Here is a 21,805-nt window from a genome sequence, read left to right as displayed (position 1 = left end):
TCAGCGGTTAACAAAACGGAAACAATTTCAGCGCACGCCCTTTCCCAATCCCTTCACTTTCTTTCCCTCACTGAAACATGGATCATACCTGGCAACACCGTCACCCCCGTAGCTCTCTCCTCCGCCTTTTCTTTCTCCCACACCCCCCGAGCCGTAGGACGCGGAGGGGGGACGGGACTCCTCATCTGCTCTGACTGGACCTACACTGTTACACCTCCCCCTCATTTATCCACTTCCAGTTTCGAATTCCATGCAGTCACTGTCTCCTTACCTGTCAAACTCTTCATTATCACCATCTACCGTCCCCCCGGACCCCTTGGCCTATTCCTAGAACAATTGGATCCCCTGCTCTCCTTCTTCCCGGAAAATAACACACCACTCATTCTCATGGGAGATTTCAACATACAGACATCCACTCTTCACTCCTCCCACTTCCTTAACTTCTTTTCCTCCTTCGACCTCGCCCTTTCAGTCTCCCCCCCCACTCACAAAGCTGGAAACCTACTTGACCTCATTTTCACCCGCTCCTGCTCCACCACTAACCTCACTGTCACCCCTCTCCCTATATCTGACCATTATTTCATTTCCTTCTCCCTTCCGATCTCCAGCCCCCCCCACCCAGCCAACCCCCACCCACTCTATCACCACCCGTCGCAACCTCCGATCCCTTTCTCCGACGACCCTTTCCTCTGCGGCCCTCTCCCTCCTCCCCTCAGCCCAGCAATTTTCTCTTCTTTCAACCGACATAGCCTCCACTTTGATCCTATCCTCTCTCTCCACTGCCCTCGACTCCCTCTGCCCACTCATCACCAAACCCGCCCGATCCTCACCCCCCGCCCCCTGGCTAACTGAACCCCTCCGAATTCACCGCACCAAACTCCGAGCAGCTGAACGAACCTGGCTCAAATCTCACAACCCCACCGACCTTACAGCCTACCACCTCATCCTCTCCAATTTCACTGCTGCTGTCTCTCATGCTAAAACCTCCTTCTTCACCTCCCTAATCCAGTCTTCTGCCGCCAACCCCAGCAAACTGTTCTCCATTTTCTCTTCCCTCCTCGACCCCCCGTCCCCCCTCCCTCCTCCTCCCTCTCTGCCGACGACTTTTCAAACTTCTTCACCAAAAAGATTCAAGACATCAGTTCATCCTTCCCGCCCCCAGTCCTTCCCATCATCAACCAAATCTCTCCACCCCCTACTTCCTGTCTCTCTTCTTTCTCTCCCCTCTCCTCCGAAGAAGTTCTGAAACTCATCTCATCAAACCGTGCCACCTCCTGCCCTCTTGACCCCATCCCTTCCTCCCTGCTTCAATCCATCTCCCCTGACATCTCCCCCTTTCTCACTTCCCTCATTAATTCCTCTCTATCCTCTGGTGTCTTTCCGACTGCACTTAAGACTGCACGGGTGAAACCCCTACTGAAAAAACCATCCCTCGACCCCACTGTCATTCAGAACTACCGTCCCGTCTCTCTCTTGTCTCATTCATTTCCAAAACACTCGAACGTGCAGTATCAAATCAACTTTCCATTCATCTCTTTCATAACAACCTATCCGATCCTCTCCAATCTGGTTTCAAACCCGCCCACTCCACTGAAACTGCTCTCCTCTCCGTCACTCAGTCTCTTCTTTCCGCCAAAGCTGCCTCCCTCTCCTCAGTTCTCATTCTTCTCGATCTATCTGCTGCATTCGACACCGTCAACCACCAAATTCTCCTCACTACTCTCTCCGACCTGGGTATCACTGGCTCTGCACTCTCTTGGTTCTCCTCCTATCTCTCCCACCGCTCCTATCAGGTCTCCTGGAGAGGATCCCTTTCGACCCCCTGCACTCTTTCCACAGGTGTCCCTCAGGGTTCTGTCCTTGGTCCTTTTCTCTTCCTTCTTTACATGACTTCACTCTGCCACGTAATCACATCCCATGGTTTTTCATATCACTCATATGCCGACGACACCCAACTGTTCCTTTCCTTCCCCCCCTCTGACACTCAAATTCAATCACGGATCTCGGCTTGCCTCACAGACATTGGCACTTGGATGTCCAACCACCACCTCAAACTCAACATTGCAAAAACCGAGCTTCTCCTTTTCCCTGCCAAAGACTGTCCTGTAACTGACCTCTCCATCTCCTTCAACAACACTACTGTCTTTCCCTCACAAACAGCTAGAAACCTCGGAGTCACTCTTGACAACCAACTGTCCTTCACTTCCCACATCACAGCAATAGCCCGGTCCTGCAGATTCGCCCTTTACAACATTCGTAAAATTTGCCTGTTCCTCTCCAGACAAGCAGCTCAACTCCTCATTCAGTCACTCATTCTGTCGCGTCTGGACTACTGCAACGTTCTACTGGCCGGTCTCCCTGTTTCTGTCACTCAACCACTCCAACTTATACAAAATGCTGCAGCCCGTCTAGTCTTCAACCTACCAAAATTCTCCCACATCACCCCGCTTTTCCATGAACTTCACTGGCTTCCCATCACTGCACGGATCAAATTCAAAACACTTGTTCTGGCCTACTCATCAGTTCACCTCACAGCCCCACCATACCTACAACCTATGGTCAAGTTCCAGAGCCCTCATCGCGCACTCCGACCCTCCACTAGCTCAGGACGCCTTGCCCCTCCCCCCCCATGTGGTTTTAACAGCTCCCGATCACGACTTTTTCCCCATCTTGCACCATAATGGTGGAACGAGCTCCCCTCTTCAATAAGAACGGCCAAATCACTACCCATTTTCAAAAAACAGTTAAAAACCCATCTTTTCAGCCTTCATGTTGCCCCCCTGTAAACCCTCTCTAGCTCCACGCTCTATTGTCCTATGCTCTTTGCCTTCAGGGATGCCTTCAATCAGCTTATCGAACGCTCAATCCCTGCGTAACAAAACTGATGAACTTCAGGCACAGGTCCGATATAATCATGACTTTCGTGATGCCTGTATTTTAGCCTTCACCGAGACTTGGTTGTCTGATAGGGACTCGGACACGGACCTTGAGACTGAAGGCTTCGGGTCTCCTTTCCGGCTGGATAGAGATCCAGTGGCAACAGGCAAGTCCTCTGGAGGCGGGGTATGTTTATATATTAATAAGCGATGGTGCAAATCTGTCATTGTCCGGGAGAAAATCTGTACTGCCGATGTAGAGCTGCTCTCTGTGTCACTCCGTCCACCTTATCTGCCTCGTGAGTTTCCCCAGCTGTTTGTGACAATTGTTTATATTCATCCGAAGGCGAATGAGAGCAAAGCCTGTGAAACTATCTATCAAGTTGTACAAATACTCCAATCCATTTATCCTGATGCTCCCAATATCATTCTAGGGGACATGAATCACTGCACTCTGAAGAAAACACTCAGAGACTTTCATCAGTATGTCACTTGCCCAACAAGACTCAACAAAACACTGGACTTATGTTATGGCTCCATCAAAGGTGCTTACAAATCCATCCCCCTCCCTCCTTTAGGTCTGTCCGATCACAATTGCATCCATCTAATTCCTGTCTATCGTACAGCATTAAAACGTGGTAAGGTGCAGACTATCACTGTTAAAGACTGGAATGATGATGCCTGTTTAACTCTACAAGGTTGCCTTGACTCCACTGACTGGGAGATGTTTCAAGAATCTTCTGTAGACATTGATGAACTGACTGATGTTGTTAGTAGCTGGTCCCATTATTGTGAAAGCATTGTGATTCCAGATAAAAAGATTAAGATCTTTCCCAATAGTAAGCCCTGGGTGTCTAAGGCCCTTAAAATGCTCCTTAGCCGTAAGAGAAAGGCCTTCAGAGAAGGAAAACTCTCTGAGATGCGCAGCCTTCAGAAGGAGATTAGACAGGAGATATGGAAAAGTAAAAGGAAATACAAGGAGAAAATAGAGTCTCAGCTCCGTACAAATAATCTAGGTTCCGCCTGGGACAGTATGAAATGTATTACTGGGCTCAAGGTAGGTAGTAAGAAGAATATCCAGTTAAATGGTTTTCAGTCTGATGCTGATCTGGCTCAGAGTTTTAATGACTTCTATGGTCGATTTGAGACTCGCGATTTTAGTGAGAAACACTCTGTGATGAGAGACAGTCTCCTTCTGGCCCCCCCTTTGAACCCCTTCTTTGACGAGCAAAAGGTAATAAGATGTCTCAAAGGGTGCAAACCTAAAAAAAGCCCTGGCCCAGACAACTTAAGCGGGCGTATTTTAAAGGTATGTGCTGAGCAATTAGGTCCCATTTTCAGCCATATTTTTAATCTGTCACTCCGCCAGCAGAGGGTGCCGTCCCTTTGGAAAAAATCGATTCTAGTTCCTGTTGCCAAGTGCACCAATCCAAAATCACTTAATGACTTCCGGCCAGTGGCCCTAACCTCCCTGGTCATGAAACAGTTTGAGAGGCTAGTGAAGGATGAGCTAGTAACAAAAACTGACTCTTTGCTCGATCCACTTCAGTTTGCCTATCGTGCTAATAGAGGCGTGCAGGATGCTACAGCCACCTTACTGAACCTCATATTCAAGCATCTAGAGGGCAGTAAGAATCACGTTAGACTGCTCTTTGCTGATTTCTCATCAGCATTTAACACCATCCAGCCGCACATTCTGGTCGAGAAATTAACCAGCTTTTTCGGTCTGGATAAGTGCCTCGTTGGATGGATTCTAGACTTTCTAACGAATAGATCTCAGCAGGTGAGGGTCAATGGGATACTGTCCAGTATCTTATTGTCCTCTACCGGCTCGCCCCAAGGCTGTGTTTTATCTGCTTTCTTATATATTCTATACACCAACGACTGTCGCAGCCGTTTCGCCAACAGATTCATCGTCAAGTACGCTGACGATTCTGTCATCGTCAGTCTGCTTGACGATGATGATGTAGGACACGGCCAAGTCATTGACGACTTCGTTTCTTGGTGCGAAAACGCTTCCTTACAACTCAACGTTTCCAAAACGAAAGAGGTTTGTATTGATTTTCGACGTTCCCCCCCTGTTCCCCAGAGCAGTTTTGTCAACGGTCAGCCTGTCGATATAGTGACAGACTACAAATATCTGGGTACGGTAATTGACAGCAAGCTGAAGTTTGATCTGAATACCGACATGCTGTGTAAGAAAGGTCAGCAGCGCCTTTACTGCCTTAGGAAGCTGGCCAAATTTCAGGTTGATAAAACTCTGATGAAACTGTTCTATAGTGCTTTTGTGGAGTCTGTCATATCATTTTCCATAATCTGCTGGTATGGTAATCTTTGTACTAAAGACAAGAACTCCCTGGGGAGAATAGTGAAGGTGGCTTCGACAATAGCCGGAACCCAGTTCAGAAGCCTGGACCAGATCTGTAATAACCAGGTGCTGAAAAAAGCTGTGTCCATCCGATCAGATGATGCCCACCCTCTGAGGTTCGAATATGAGCTGCTTCCTTCCGGGCTCCGCCTTCGTGCCCCCATAGTTAAAAAGAACAGATACAGAAATTCCTTTGTGCCTGTCTCTATCAGAGCGTTGAACGCTGCTGGGGTACAAATGTAATGTCTCCCCATCTGCCGTTGCTGTTATTTTGTTATTTATTTATTTTATCCTTTTATTCTTTTATTCTTTTATCTTTATTTATTCTTAGGGGTACAGTACAGTATATCTGTATTATATGTCTGCCCTTTGGTCTGGACTGAGGTTTTTTCTTTTGTGCATTAATACAATGATACATTGTAGCTCTTTCTTGTGATATATATGTGCTGCTGTGAGCGAACTGCACTTTGCTACAATGCACTTTATATCTCTACTGTGCACTTTAGATCGTTGCTACTGTTGTCATTTGCACGTTAACTATTGTGTTGCACTTTAAACTGCTGCTCTAGACTGTTTTTACAATGTTTTTTTTTTGTCTTATTTGTTTTTATGTATGTACTTCGTACTACGCTTTCTGCAATCCAATTTGCCCTTTTGGGACACTTAATAAATCTTGAATCTTGAATCTTGAATCTTGAATCTTTTGTCTGTAAATATATTTTAATTATTGTGCTTGCTGACAAGCAAGGCACAATCTTGAAATCCCACATACTTATTATTCTTATATCTGCCAAAAAGTTCTACGCGTAATAACTCCCACAATTTTTGCGCCACATAGACATGCCAGAGCTCAAAATGACCGTCTTATTGAGGACAGGTGTGCTATGACTTTTCTAAGGGTTTGTGAAAGCGGTTTGGCCGCTATTCGCCATTAAGCGCCATTTTCTTCCCCATTGACTTGCATGGGGTTTGGAAAAATCTTGCAAAATCTTGCAGTAAATTAGCTGTCATTCAGAAACCATAACAGCTAGAGCTACGAAACTTGGTAGGGAGGTGCACTGAGGGGTCTTTTACTATCCCCGAAAAAATTGCACCAATTGACCATATGGTGGCGCTATAACAGCCCTCCTTACCTTTTGGTCCATAACTTTTGAACCGTAGGGTCTATCATCAAACTTCTTTTTTCCCTGGATTCCTTGGGTCCTCCCGCATCTACTCAACTAGGCCACGCCCATTTCCGTCTGACTAGATTTTCGGCCATTTTGCATTTTGTCCAAAACAGTTTTTTTGCCATTTCTCCTTGAAATTTTGTCCAATCTTCACCAAACCAATGCACACATCATGTTGGGAGTGTCCTGCACAACACTGATTTGGAAGTTAAAAAAAAAAACACACCATTGCGATATAATCCACTTCCAATCTTCTGTGGGTGGGGCCTATTTCACAAAAATCGTCCGATGCTAACCAAACTTGGTACAGGTGTGGAGGGATGTACTCTGAGCCTATATCAGAAGTATTTTGTCATTTAGCCTTTAGGGGGCGCTATAGCAGCATTCAGTGCCTGTCCCTTCGAAATTGTTTTATTTTGAAGGGCGGCAGGAAGTGCGGATTCATTGTCATTATGGCCAGCCTTCCTTCTTGTATGACGCACGCACGCTATTATGTAGATATCAGACACACCTATACTTGTATCACAGTGGGTATATCACTCATGGTCTCCCTCTCATTTGCATACTGTATGTTTTCAGCAGCTCCAACTCTTCTCTGTTAAAAACCAAATGCTAAAAGTGTACTGGAAACAGGAATCCGGTGAGATTTGACCAGATAAATAGAGCTTAAGAGCAACTCTGAGCAGCAGTGTTGCATCTTGGGTAGAGAGAATGATGTAGACAAAAAAAGTATGAAATACTACAGTCATTCCTCCATCTGTAAAAGTATGACATCACTTACTACAGTCATTCCTCTCCCTCCCTGGTGCAAGTGGGAGCCCCAGGAGAGGGCAAATCAGAGTGAATCAGAGTTCCTTGGATTTTCTAGGTCACTTGTCGCCAACCAATAAAAAAATTCACAGGGCCGACCAGAGCCCGCCCCCTCACAGCCCTGACAGCTGCCTGCAGGAAACCTGTTGTGTTCATGTATGGCATGGGAGGCCTGTCTGTTCTGTTAGCTGCTGTGTTACTATAGTATGGAAACATGTCCAGAAAACAATGAACGGAACCCATGGGTAAGTGTCACCACTTTGTGGTTGTTCATTATATAGAGCCAGCTGGGTTTGAAAACATAATGGAAGAGATAGCCTAGTGTGAATAGCCTAGTGTGAATGGAGGCTGTTAGCCACAACAACTGTGCCTTATAGGCTAACCTCAGCCAGCCAAAACAAACACCTTGTCCCTCTGGTGTTAGGACACACTGTTCATCAATGTTTGGGACTAGTTGCAACAAGCTAATTGAGCTAATGGTAGCATTAGGCGTTAGTTAGCATGCTACCCAAGCAGCTTCTCTGGCTGACTGGATACATGACAACCGATCAGCAACTCTGTAACAAAACTAAAAGGGTAACATTACTTTGGTGACCAGGGACTATTATCAGTCCATTTTCCCCACAGGTCAGTTGCTGCCACTGACCTGTAGGGGTGCTTTGTGTAAAAAATGGGTACATTGCTCAGCACCCCAATCGTTGATTTCCTAACTTCAAGGCACCTTCTACTAGATGTAAAATTCGACGAGCTTTCCAACGGCGTCAGTCCCGTGTCTGTAGCTGCTTCCGTCCCCGAGATATGGCCAAAAAACAACGTCCAAATTTTTTTTTTTTTTTTTTTGCTCCAAATTGCACCAATTTTAAACCGAAGTATATATGTCGGGAGATGTCTTCACGCACAAAGTTTCATGCAGTTTAAGCCATTTTCCTAGGAGTTATGAGCATCTGATGTTGTAACTATTTCATGTAAAAAAGGGTACATTGCTCAGCGCCCCCATCGTTGATTTCGTAACTTCAAGGCACCTTCTACCAGATGTAAAATTCGACGAGCTTTCCAACGGCATCAGTCCCGTGTCTGTAGCTGCTTCTGTTCCCGAGATATGGCCAAAAAACAACGTCCAAAAAAACTTTTTTTTTTTTTCTCCAAATTTTACCAATTTTAAACCGAAGAATATAGGTCGGGAGATGTCTTCACGCACAAAGTTTCATGCAATTTAAGGCATTTTCCTAGGAGTTATGAGCATCTGATGTAACTATTTCATGTAAAAAAGGGTACATTGCTCAGCGCTCCCATCGTTGATTTCGTAACTTCAACGCACCTTCTACTAGATGTAAAATTTGACGAGCTTTCCAATGCCGCCAGTCCCGTGTCTGTAGCTGCTTCCGTTCCCGAGATATGGCCAAAATACTTCCCAAAGAATTCAGGCACATTTTTGCTAATAGCGTCGTTGACAATTTTCACATTATATAGTATTTGGGTGTAATACACCTTTAAAACTGTAAGTACTGTAGTATTTGGGTGTAAGAGTCCTTTGAAATTAACACACCCATAACTACTTAGTCCCCCGAGCTGCATGGGCAGGGACCTTGCAAGGCAGGCGGTGCATGGCGAGGACGGCAAGCACAATTACATTTTCGGTAGGAAATGTAGACATTCTAGTTTAAATTGCTGTTTTTACATTTGTTCGCTAAAACTGTTATGTAATTTTCTTATTGCTGTACTGTGTTGTAATCCTGGTTGTATGTCGCTTTGGATAAAGGCGTCTGCTAAATTTCAATAAAGTAAAAGTAAAGTAAAGTAAAGAATCAGAAAGACTTTAATGATCCCCGGGGGGAAATTGGGACAAGTTACAGTAGCTCGCTCACAGAACACATAGCATAAAATAGACAGTAGTAAATGCAATATAAGCAAATAAGCAGAAAAACACAACATAGCATAGAATAACTAGTAAATGCGATAGAAGCAAAAAATAAGTAGAATGTCAGTAGCAAAATACAATTCGTAGAGTAAGTATACATTCCGTGTCAATTATCATTATTGCACCCTGGCCTTATATTAAGTCGGCTTGCCCTATACGTTACACGTGGCTCAGCCATGCTCAGTTAACCTATCGGCTGGCTCAGTCTCAGGGAGACTGAGCGTCTCCGAGGTTCTTTTAAGAGAGGCATTAAATAGACCAATGGCCACAGGCAGGAATGATTTCCTGTGCCTCTCCGTATTGCATCTAGGTGGAATCAGTCTCTCACTGAACGTACTCCTGTGTTTGACTAGCACGCCGTGGAGTGGGTGCGAGTCATTGTTCATGATGGAGCGTAGCCTGGACAACATTCTCTTCTCTGACACCGCAGTCAGAGAGCCCAGATCCAGCCCCACAATGTCCCTGGCCTTACGGATCAGTTTGTTGAGTCTGTTGGCATCCGCTGCCTTCAGCCTGCTGCCCCAGCACACAATAGCATACAGGAAGGCACTAGCCACTACCGACTCATAGAACATCCTGAGCATGGTCCGGCAGACGTTGAAGGACCTCAGCCGTCTCAGAAAGTAGAGACGGCTTTGCCCCTTCTTGTAGAGTGCATCAGAGTTCTTAGCCCAGTCTAGTTTATTGTCAATGTACACTCCAAGGTACTTGTAATCCTCCACTATGTCAACACTGACCCCGTGGATTGAAATAGGGGTCACCGGAGCCTTGACCCTCCTCAGGTCCACCACCAGCTCCTTTGTCTTTGACACGTTGAGCTGCAGGTGGTTCAGCTCACACCATGTGACAAAGTTGGCCACCACATCCCGATATTCCTCATCGTCACCATCTTTGATACATCCCACTATCGCAGAGTCATCAGAGAACTTCTGAAGGTGGCAAGACTCTGTCTGGTAGGTGAAGTCCGTGGTGTAGATGGTGAAGAAGAAGGGAGAGAAGACCGTCCCCTGTGGTGCTCCCATATTGCTGACCACTCTGTCTGACACACAGTTTTGCAGCCGCACATACTGTGGTCTGCCAGACAGGTAGTCCACAATCCAGGCCACCAGGGGGGCATCCACTCGCATCGCCGTCAGCTTCTCACCCAGTAGAGCCGGCCTGATGGTGTTGAAAGCACTGGAGAAGTCAAAGAACATGACTCTCACAGTGCTGGCCGGGTTGTCAAGGTGGGCGTAGGCGCGGTTGGTCAGGTAGATGACCGCATCCTCCACTCCCAGTCGGGGCTGGTAGGCGAACTGGAGGGGGTCAAGGGATGGTTTGACCATAGGCCTGAGCTGCTCCAGGACGAGTTTCTCCAGGCTTTTCATGATGTGGGACGTCAAAGCTAGCGGCCTGTAGTCGTTGGAGCCACTGGGTCTTGGCTTTTTCGGTACAGGAACGATACAGGACATTTTCCACATCACGGGGACCTTTTGGAGACTCAGGCTCTTATTGAAGATCAGCTGTAGCACATCACACAGCTGGGGGGCACAGGCTTTGAGCACCATGGGGCTGACGCCATCCGGGCCGGCTGCTTTCCTTGTGTGTAGTCTCAACAGCTGATTACTCACCTGGTCAGCTGTGATGGTCAGCGTGGGTGGGGGGGGAGTGGCATCATCAGCTCTGAAGCCCTTCGGGGGGGGGGAGGGGGGGTATGGCCTCGTCACTGGGTGTCGGGGTATGGCCTGGAGGATGAGGGTGGGGGGGGGAGGTGGGCCATCAGCCGGGGCCAGAGGGAGAGAGAGGGGGGGGGAGAGCCGTGTGGCGGGGGCTGCTGTTTGTATACTGCAGTCAGGGGAGTCGGGGGAGGGGGCCCCCGGGCCAGCCGTATCAAATCTATTGAAAAACAGATTCAATTCGTTGGCCCGATCAACCCCCCCCTCCACTCCCCCCCATATGGTGTCAACTAGCTGCCACTGGACAGGTGTACTGTCCGGTGAGTGTGTATCTTAACTCATTCACCGCCAATGACGTCTTTGACGTGTTATCAGAAATAGCCCTCCCCGCCAATGACGTGTTTGACGTGTTTTTGTTTTTATTGGTGCAGTGCCTGCAGCGAACACTTGCCCAGCCTGTGACACAGACACAGGTCCCTGCCTTCAAAGGGTAGCCGACAGCACGCGATCAAACACATACCGCAGCTGTTTTTTTTAAATGGGGGAGGAGGCAAGAAGACAAAAGCCGTGAGAAACGCTGCCTCTTTGCAGAGTAGGAAAGAGACGCCATTGTGTACGGTTGTGACAGTGTGCTGAGTTGAGTTGAAGTTGAAGTTGAAGAGATTACAGTAGCTAGTAGCCTATAGTCGTCAGTTTAGTTAGCGTTAGTTAGTTGTAGTATAGTCTGTAGTATAGTTTAGTTAGTTAGTTGTAGTAGTCGTAGTCGTAGTCAGTCATGGTGAAGGCAAAAGGAAAGACCAAACACCGCATCGCCCCTCGGCGTGGCGGTGCCCGAGCTGTTCGCCTTGCTGCTGGCCTTGCTGCTGGGCAGCGGACACTGGATGAGATGTTTGCGGTTGTCACACCCGTGACCACCATCGATCCGGTTCCAGCGCCTGGTCCCAAAGCCAACCCCGTTCCTGTGTCCCAGCCCGAACGAGACGAGACAGAGTCAGAACTTTCTGACGAGGAGGAGAACACAGCGACAGACAGGATTCCCCAGGAGGAGCCATTTTCCAGGGCGCATTTGCGAGACGAGACAGAGTCAGAACTTTCTGACGAGGAGGAGATCGAGGGCAACACAACAACAGACATGATTCCCCAGGAGGAGCCATTTTCCAGGGCGCATTTGCGCCGTGCAAAGACGCCCCGGGATTACATGGAAAGTGACTTTGACTCTCAGCCATCAAGCGCCCATTCCTCTGAAGAGGAGATGGTCACACCACCAGTTGTCAATGTCGAGGGCGAAGAAGACTGGACCCCAATGCGACAGGACCCCGATGATCGCGGTAAGGAGTAATTTTGTTGTTGATATATATGCATATTGTACAGACAGTACCAGCTTCACGCACAAAGTCCCAGTGATGATGTCATCAGTGTGTGTGTGTGTGTGTGTGTGTGTGTGTTTGTTTGTGTGTGTGTGTGTGTGTGTGTGTGACTACTGATCGTGTAGTTTACTGAGACACTAGTACACCACACTGTCTCTGTACTAAATGTGATTATATAGTTTACTGAGACACTACACTGTCTCTCTGTACTAAATGTGATTATATAGTTTACTGAGACACTACACTGTCTCTCTGTACTAAATGTGATTATATAGTTTACTGAGACACTACACTGTCTCTCTGTACTAAATGTGATTATATAGTTTACTGAGACACTACACTGTCTCTCTGTACTAAATGTGATTACCGTATATAGTTTACTGAGGATATGTTGCTTTTATTTCAGATGAGGAGCTGATTGTTGCAGAACCCAGTGAGCCCACATCAAAGAAAAAACAACCTAGATCAAAAGGTAAGATCTTGTTTCCCTCTTTTGTGTCTTTGTCCAAAATGGCTGATCTACAAGCTCACAATTATACATGTTGTGTGTGTGTTGTAAATTGTATTGTAATGTATGTATTTCTTTATTTACAAGCCGTGGTGCAGATGGAGAGCCAATGGAGGGACAGCAACCCAAGAAGGGGAAAAAGAAAGACACCAAAGGTATGTTCATTTTCCCTCTTTGCCCAATATAGCTGATCTACAAGCTTGTGTGTGTGTGAGTGTGCTATAGTAATGTATTTGTATTTCTATATTTTTATAACACCTATCCTGTATCCAGAGCAGCAATGGTACTGCATGGATGAAGTGCCGTGGGAGCCACAGGACATCCCGTTCACTGCTGTTCCTGGCCTGCTCAACAGTGCTGCTGCGCTGGAGTCGGACAAGCCGGTCGACTTCCTGGAACTCATCCTGACTGAAGAGCTGCTGCAGTATGTTGTGGACCAGACCAACCTATATGCACAGCAGACAATGGAGGCTGGCGCAACGAGTGTCAGGCTCGATGCATGGAATCCTGTTGACATTGCTGAACTGAAGGCCTTCCTAGGGCTCCTCTTCCTGACTGGGCTCATTGGAAAGCCTGACCTGGAGAGTTACTGGTCCACGAACGAGGTGCTGGAGACCCCCTATTTTGGAAAGACAATGTCCCGAAACAGGTTCCAGATCATACTGCGTTTCCTGCATTTTACTGACAACACAGCAGTGAGAAACAATGATGACAGGTTGCATAAAGTCCGCCCAGTCTTAGACATGCTAGTGAACAAGTTCCAGGAACTCTACCAGCCAGGCCAGAACATCTCAATAGATGAAGGAACTTTACTGTGGAGAGGTAGATTGAGTTTTAAAGTTTTTAACCCACAGAAACCTGTGCGTTACGGGATCAAAAGTTATGTGTTATGTGAGTCCCAGACAGGATTTTGTTATAATTTGATGCCTTATTGTGGAGACGGTAAATCTCTTGTAGATACAGTGTGTGGTCTCCTGTTGGGGCTGGAACAGCAGGGCTACAAACTGTACATGGATAACTTCTACAATTCTGTAAACATGTGTGATATCCTGCTAGATCTGGGGACACATGTATGTGGCACACTGCGAAAGCATAGAGGAGAACCACCAGCTGTACACCATGCTGAGAAGGCCACCCTGCAACCAGGGGGCAGAATTGCCTTCCACACTGACCGGGTTCTGTGCTTGGCATGGCGGGACACAAATGTTGTGAGAATGGTATCCACATTTCACCAGAACGAGATGAGACAGGTCATGACGTGGAAGAAAGGTGTGAGGGGGAAGGTGGTGAAGGAGAAGCCTGTCTGTGTGATAGAGTACAACCAGTCTATGAACGGTGTTGATAGGCTGGATCAAATGATTTCGTACTATCCGTTCATCAGAAAGTCCTATAAATGGACAACTAAATTTGTCATGTACATGTTCCAAATCTGCCTCCACAACGCCTTCGTCCTGTACAGAGCTAAAAACCCACAGGGCACAGTACAGACCATGTATGCATTCCAGGAGTCTTTGATTGAGGCGTGGACCACTGCCACAAAGCGCCATAGAGCGCCATATGCTGACCGTCCGAGTAGGCTGTCTGCCAACCTGGCAAAGCATTTCCCTGTCAGGAATGACCCCACCCCCAACAATGACAACCCAGCAAAGCGATGCAAGGTGTGTATGGCCAACAACAACAGAAAGGAGACACGTTTCCAGTGTAACTTCTGCCGCATCCCCTTGTGCAGGGTCCCCTGCTTTGAGGTCTACCATGACACTCTGAACTATAAAGACTAGGGGTGTCACGATACACTAGGTTCACGATACGATACAATAGACGATATTGGGTTCACGATAACAATACGATACGATATTTTTTGCGATCGATTTGTAATTTGAGGGGGCATCTTTCACGCTAATTTGAGTAATTTCACCATTTTCATCCTCCGTGTCTGTAACGTCCCTCGTCTGTTCAAACAAAGCAATGAAAAGGAGAGCGAGCATGCAATCAGATGCAGATCAGTGCCACCATGTTCAGCTTATTTTTCTCGCGATATGAGATTTCATCTCAACGATACATATTGTCACGTTTTGATATCGCGATATATTGTGGGACGATATATTGTGACATAAAGAGTAAATTCCCCTCAGTGGTAGAACGAACTCCCCACTGAGGTCAGGACGATTTTTTTGCGATCGATTTGTAAGTTGAGGGGGCATCCTTCACGCTAATTTGAGTAATTTCACCATTTTCATCCTCAGTGTCTGTAACGTCCCTCGTCTGTTCAAACAAAGCAATGAAAAGGAGAGCGAGCATGCAATCAGATGCAGATCAGTGCCACCATGTTCAGCTTATTTTTCTCGCGATATGAGATTTCATCTCAACGATACATATTGTCACGTTTTGATATCGCGATATATTGTGGGACGATATATTGTGACATAGAGTAAATTCCCCTCAGTGGTAGAACGAACTCCCCACTGAGGTCAGGACGGCCGAATCCCTGCCCATCTTTCGCCGAAGATTGAAAACTCCTTTTCTTTTCTCAACTTTTTATTTTAGTTTTCAGTGAGTCCACCTTTGAAAAAAAACCTCACCTTTTCAAGCTCCACTTGAGTCCCTCCTGAACTAACCCTTTTGATGTAGCATCTCCCCCCCCCCCCCCCAAAAAAACAAAAAACAAAAAAAACATTGATGTTTTACTCTACTGCTGCAAGGGTGTATCTGTGTAGATGATGTTCCACAGTTGATTCCACTAATGTTGACAATGTGACATTGTAAGTCGCTTTGGATAAAAGTGTCTGCTAAATGACGAAATGTAATCTAAAGAGACACACATGGGCCCCGCGCACACACATTCACACTCACACTGAGTAAACTGCATTGTTGAATGTAAAAAAAGCACTTCATGTGTATATATACTGTATATATATTAAAAACGATTTCCTCTGGTGTGATAGTTGTTCCCCACTCACTGTGTCATCAATACTGCATCACATACATGCAAATAAATCCAGGCAGAGTCCAGGTGTAACATCAATGATTGTATTGTATAATGTTTTCTGGCAGGGGGTTACAGAGCAGGCAGACAGGACAAATAGGCTACATATTGCTGTTGCTTTGACTGATGGTTAACATGGTTTCTGAAAAACAATGGAAAATGAACGACATGATTAAGAAACAATAAACAGGTACTGAGAGACAATCAACAGAGGATATCATGAAATGTTCTGTGTAACAAACAAACCAACACCAACCCAATCTGTGAAGGAAATGCCGACGTGCAACTGATAATACCAGACGGCAGGATATAGTGCAGTGTTAAACGTTTAGTGGGACTTGATAAATGAATAAACAAACTTACGTTTACAAGAACGCATGACAATCAGATCAAACAAAGGGATTTGAGGGGGCGCGCAAACACAGCGCGGCAGCCTCCTCCTCTCCATTCAGGGTGTGTTACGCGCGCCCCCGCGTATCCAAGCACCTTATGACACCTGGATTGCGCGGGTGCGCATTGGAGAGCCGCGGGAGAAGGGCAATCAGCGCTGACGCGCACTGGATAGCCGCGGGAGATGGGCAATCAGCGCTGATGCGCATTGGATAGCCGCGGAGAAAGCAGACTGAATGGATGAATTCTTCACAGCCGCCCCCAGATTAGCTGGCTAAGATGTTAGTCAAGGTCGAGGTGGTGCCACAGCAGAGTTGTCATCTTCCGGAATAGCTGGCAACTGGATCAGCCTCGCTACAGGCCTCAGGTAGGTTTTGCCCTTTACCATGACCTCAGCAGTACGGACCCGTTGGTCTCTACTCCGGATTATCTTGGTGATCCGCCCCACGGGCCAAAGAGCTCGAGGCAATTGAGGGTCTATGATCATGACCACCTTGTCCTCTGCCAAGTCTTCCACAGGTACCTTCCATTTTCTGCGCTCCTGTAGAGTGGGAAGATAGCGTCTGATGAACTGCGCCCAGAAATGGTCGGCCACGATTTGGCAGTGACGCCAGCGGCGCATGGTGAGTGGTTCCGGGGCATAGATCGCTTGAGGTAGAGAGGCATCCCGCCGCCCCATGAGGAGCATATTGGGGGTTACGGGGTCTGGATCGGCCACATCCGATGACACGTAACCCAGGGGCTTGGTATTAAGGATGCCTTCAACCTCTATTAGTAGCGTCAACAGGAAGTCCTCCGAAACGGTTAGACCTTTGACCACTACCTGAAGGGCTGCTTTGGTTGACCGGATCTCACGCTCCCATGCACCTCCGAAGTGTGGAGCATTAGGAGGATTGAGCTTGAATTTGATCTGGTATGACCGGAGTTGTTCTTGGAGCTGCTCATCCATGGCAACAAAAGCCTTTTTTTTGTCATTTGTATCATAACGAATAGTATTTACATGTCTGATGTCAATACAGTTCAAAATAAAAGAATTGAGAGCGAGATCTGACTGAGATTGTCTTCTTTACAAAAATGCATTTTTCTCCTGTTTCTCTTCTCAAAGAGACCTTTTGGGTGAAAACAGGGTGTATATAAATGGCTATAAGTAGAGTACAGAACATGCTAAAAGCTCACTTTTTTTTTCCTGGTGAACCCAGAGACGTACATCTTCATTTTGAGGTATTGCAAATCACTCTGGTGCTAATAGATAATTTACTGTGGGTCTTGAAAGATGACCAACAATTATGAAAATCTTTGGCCTGTGCTAAATATTGGCAGTCCTAAACTGGCCCTGAATGAGTTAACAGAGCAGTGAACTTGGGCATATGGCAAATTAATAATCCATATAAAACATTTCTGCAAAAATACCCAAAAGCCAGATTGCCAACATTTTCTCTCCCTTACTCATTAGACATATTTGCCTGCACAGGGGTTAAAGTTTGATTTGGTAGGTGATTTTGAACTTCTATCAGATAGAAGATGGTAATAGACTGCAAAGTGTATTTTTCAAAGCAGTTGTCATTGTTTATCACCAGAGAGTTTTCCCTACCTGTAGCCACCGGGCTGCGGTGTCTCATGTTTCACTCATGAAACAGTTAGCCAATCAGAACAGAGGGGTCATTAATATCAATGAGCCTTACACCTTGTTCGCACCAGGCCCGTCTGCACAGCGTTCCGGCTGCGCCGCGGCTTTCCTCCGTCCTCTGCACGTCGGCCACACACACACACACACACACACACACACACACACACACACACACACACACACACACACACACAAAATAAAACTCTGACAAGTGTAATAGAATATGGGAGGTTTAATTGTGGTCAGAGTCTTTACCGCATTCTATTGTATCTGAAATCACAACCTTGCCTGCATGATAATCATAACGAAACACACATCGTCGCTGTTGGGCGGAAACCTTGTATCCCCAAATTCGTCAATTTTATTTATTTTCTTTTTTCATAAATAGATTTAGTGCGTACCCAAAAGTAACCTGCCAAAGTTTCAGGTATAGTTTGGACCAGCAACATATGTTATATTACTGGTTATTGATGTTATTATTACTACTACACTATGTTAAAATCTGAATTTGTTTCCCTATTTGTGAAAAATCACTTTTTTGGAGATAGGTTTCTGCCCGACAACGACGGCATGCAGTAGGTAAAGCAGTAGCCATTGTTGAACTGACACTGATCAATTGCCCTCTTCTTTGACAGCCACGCTGTGAGTTTGAACCGTGCGCTGGACGTGTGCAAGCTGACTGGGGCCGTGCTGTTCTGTGTGGGGGGCACCTCCATGGCCACGGGGCTGCTGCTGTCTGCCTTCGCCAAGAGCTACTCCAAAGAAGAGCTGTACCTGCAGCACAAGTTCAGGGAGAGGCTGGCCGATCTGCACGCGACAGTCGGTGAGGTTTCAACCTCTCATAACACCTCAGTGGAATGAATTATTAAAGCATTTTAAGGCAATCAATTGTACAGTAAGGGCAAGGATTAGCATAATTAAAGCAAGCATACTGTATAACATCTATACAGTGCGGTAACACTTTATAATAACTGCACGCTATGAAGCATTATTTAAGGAAATACTTAATATAAAAACCCTTGCTCCCCACATGAATAAAGGAGTTAGGAAGCATTTACTAGTTGTTAGTTTCAGTGATTCCCGAAAGTGTGGGCCGTGAGGTACTGCAGGTGGGCCGCCATTGGCGTTAGCATACTCCATCCACATACATGAAACGGTTAACATTTGAGCTAACACATTATAACAGCAACATTATAATGTGATTTGGGTGATGCACCACTACCCCAGCCTGCGAGATTTCAAACCAAGGCTAATTTGAATTCAATCTAGCTAAAAACAAAGAAAATTGCATTGCATTGTTCACTGTTTGGAGAATGGTAGGAAGTGCATGTGCATTTTCTTTTCAAAATCACCTGCCAAATCCCACTTTAACCCTTTTGCAGGCAAAATCAGTGCACTGCTGTGCACTGATTACCCCGGGCTGAACCAGGTGAGGGAAAGAGAATTTCCGTGTTGTCCTTTGAAGTGATGATGTTATTGACGTATAATATCCCCGTCGACTCAACAGTGTAGTCTCATTTAGCCGTTTGCTAGCTAGCCGCCCTTTTAACGGCACGTAAAAGCTTAAACACTCATAAAAGTGGTCTTCATGTGTGAAGATTATCCCGCTGAACAGTGGTTCGCGTTTGATTAAGCTTGCGTTGCCCAGAGACCTTATTTGAAGCATCGCGCCAAAAACCCATTCAAAAATCCCATAGGCTTATTAGGCGCTTATTATGCTAAATTGGGGAATCGGCTACTATTGGAAGTTTTACGGTATCTATATTAGTTAGCCGCATTTAGCATCAAGCTACCGTTATAATAGGCAGCCTCACAGCAGCTAACACAACAAGCTAACCCTAATGTGCTGGTGTTAGCTTGACGCGACCAAACGGAACAGATCTGTTACTGCAGCCAGTCAAACAATGTTCCATGACCATAAGCATAACGGTAGTAAGGTTAGGCATATTTTACATTACATTATCCACACAAGACGGTAATGTTATTAGCGGAGCTTCTGACTGGGTGGTAAATACATTAGCTCCGCGTTAGCAAGCAGCTAACATTACCTATACCCGGCGAAAACCACATTATCACAGCAGCTAATACAACAAGGTCCCTCCATGAACCGAAAACAGAGCCCCGACTAGTATCCCCCCCTCCCTCCGACATCAGTCACATTGCTGCTGTTTGGCCTGACGGGCTTCACTAGATAAATCTTTCTTTCTTTCTTTCTTTCTTTTTCTGTGTGGACTTTTTACTGGACTCTGTGTCGTTGGTTGTTTGCTCACATTCATTAATTGACTGCATTAGCTAGTGAACGTAACGCCCGCCTGTGTTAGCCTTCTTCTTCATTGGTGTATTTCCGGCCCGGAGCCGAGCCAGTACAAGAGGCAGGCTCGTCAATGCGCAGAATGTCAGATCAGCCAAATTTTCCGGGAAATCTCTACCCGTGAGGAGCAGAATCCTCCAGCGATAGCTTTGGAATGGGTGAACGCAGAGAGACGCGGGTGGGCTCATTTTTCAAGTTACGTAATGGAGCATTCACTCAGTGGTAATAAAAAAAAAAGTTTGTGAACATTTATTTCCCCCCCAAACTTACGGATTGGACTTTTAAATAATGTATCATGGCATGCAGATAAAGTGTTACCCCTATCTACTAAACAATAGAGTAGCAATTCATTAAATACCACTCATATGCTTAGTGCTGCAACATACATAGCAATATTGCTGTCATCACAGGTAACCCCATAACGAGAGCACCAACCCCCGGAGAGGGCAAGGTGCCGGTCACGCTTTCCAAAGTCCAGAACATCCAGCCAGCGAGCACGAAATCAGAGACCTGACAGCAGTCCAGATGAAGGAATAAAGTGAAGACCTGCGTGTGTGTATATGTGTGTGTGTGTGTGTGTGTGTGTGTGTGTGATACAGATTGCTTGCCGATCGATCGGTGCACCCCTACTGGGTAGTAATGGTTTTTGATCTCTATGTGCTGCTAAACTTTGATTTGACATGTTTCAAAGCCTACCGCAAGGTTATGAAAGTTTAAGCTTTTGTGGGAACATCAGTTGGACAAACTTCAAAGTCATGGAGTAAAGCACATGCAGGTCTTACGGATATCTTTTGGCCGATAGCTGATGTCAATACCGATATATGTGCGCTTTTTTTCTTCACCTAATTTCAGAGAACATCAAGTGTCAGCAAGTGGAATGAACACATTACGGGACATTCAGACCAAAAGCGTTTTTGGAGCTGCCAGCGTCTTTCTGCAATTCATTCTGTATGTAAGGACGCGCTAAACGTGCTCCTCTTTTAATGAACGCAGCTGGCGTTTAGCGCTGGTGGCGTCTGCTGTTTTTGGCGGAGCGCTGTGGGCGTTTTAAAGCTGAAAAAAGTTGAACATTAGAGGAAAAGCGCCCTGATCGTCTTTTTCACTCCTCCTACCTTTTCTCCTCCCGAGGGATTTTCAACCTCGGCTGCTGCCAGAATTGGCAATAATCTGGCTTTCATGTTGACAGTGAACAACATCAAACAGACAAAACCAGCTGGCTACCGTCCTTGTGGTCGTTGTGTTCTGATCTGTACTGTACTACAGGGGAAAACAAACTGAGCGAAAAAAAACCGCTCCGTGCCCTGTGTTTTGTGCACAATGGAAGCGCTCTCAACATGATTTTCATAGCGTTCTGACTGAAAAAAAACGCTTTTGGTGTGAATGTCCCCTTATCATGCCTACTTTTATCGTGGTGGCCCACTGACAGATGCAGACAAATGCTTTTCAAATTGGCAAATTCACTGGGCAAAATAAGAAACCTACTTTGGCGTTGAGCGCTAGTCAAGCATTTAGTCAAGCATCGAGCATTTGGGCATAATTAAAACATAATTTTATCGGCAGAAAATTCCGTTTCGGTCCGATGCTGATATGGCTCTTCTTTTTCCGGCCGATACCGATGACATGCTGATTATCATCGTGCATCCCTGCAGCCATCCAAAAACACAGAGACAAACACCAAAAAGACCATTGCTGCTAAACAAACAGGACATGATTATGTCATTGTAGTTCCTCCATTTCCATTTACACTGTGCGCACCCGCAGACATGGCCAATTGTGCCTGTAGGGAGGCCGGAATCTACCACTGCACTACCCGGATGCCCTAG

At 46.2% G+C, this 21,805-nt stretch overlaps 1 protein-coding gene across 1 annotated transcript in view; it reads left to right on the top strand.

The window, feature by feature from the left end:
- The window catches only part of nrsn1 (neurensin 1), a gene marked incomplete at both ends in the record, with an annotated part of 43,016 nt that extends 22,520 nt beyond the window's left edge, over positions 1-20,496 (top strand). Inside the window, 2 exons of the mRNA XM_083638235.1 lie at positions 18,307-18,494; positions 20,393-20,496. Coding sequence (XP_083494361.1) covers positions 18,307-18,494; positions 20,393-20,496 — 292 coding nt within the window. The remainder of the gene's footprint in view (positions 1-18,306; positions 18,495-20,392) is intronic.
- Between the last annotated feature and the right edge of the window lie 1,309 nt (positions 20,497-21,805).

Source organism: Poromitra crassiceps (assembly GCF_964638095.1).
Source record: "Poromitra crassiceps genome assembly, chromosome: 1".
NCBI classification, from domain to species: domain Eukaryota; kingdom Metazoa; phylum Chordata; class Actinopteri; order Beryciformes; family Melamphaidae; genus Poromitra; species Poromitra crassiceps.
Note: the sequence above shows the minus strand (reverse complement) of the source record. Positions and strands in the feature narration are given on the sequence as shown.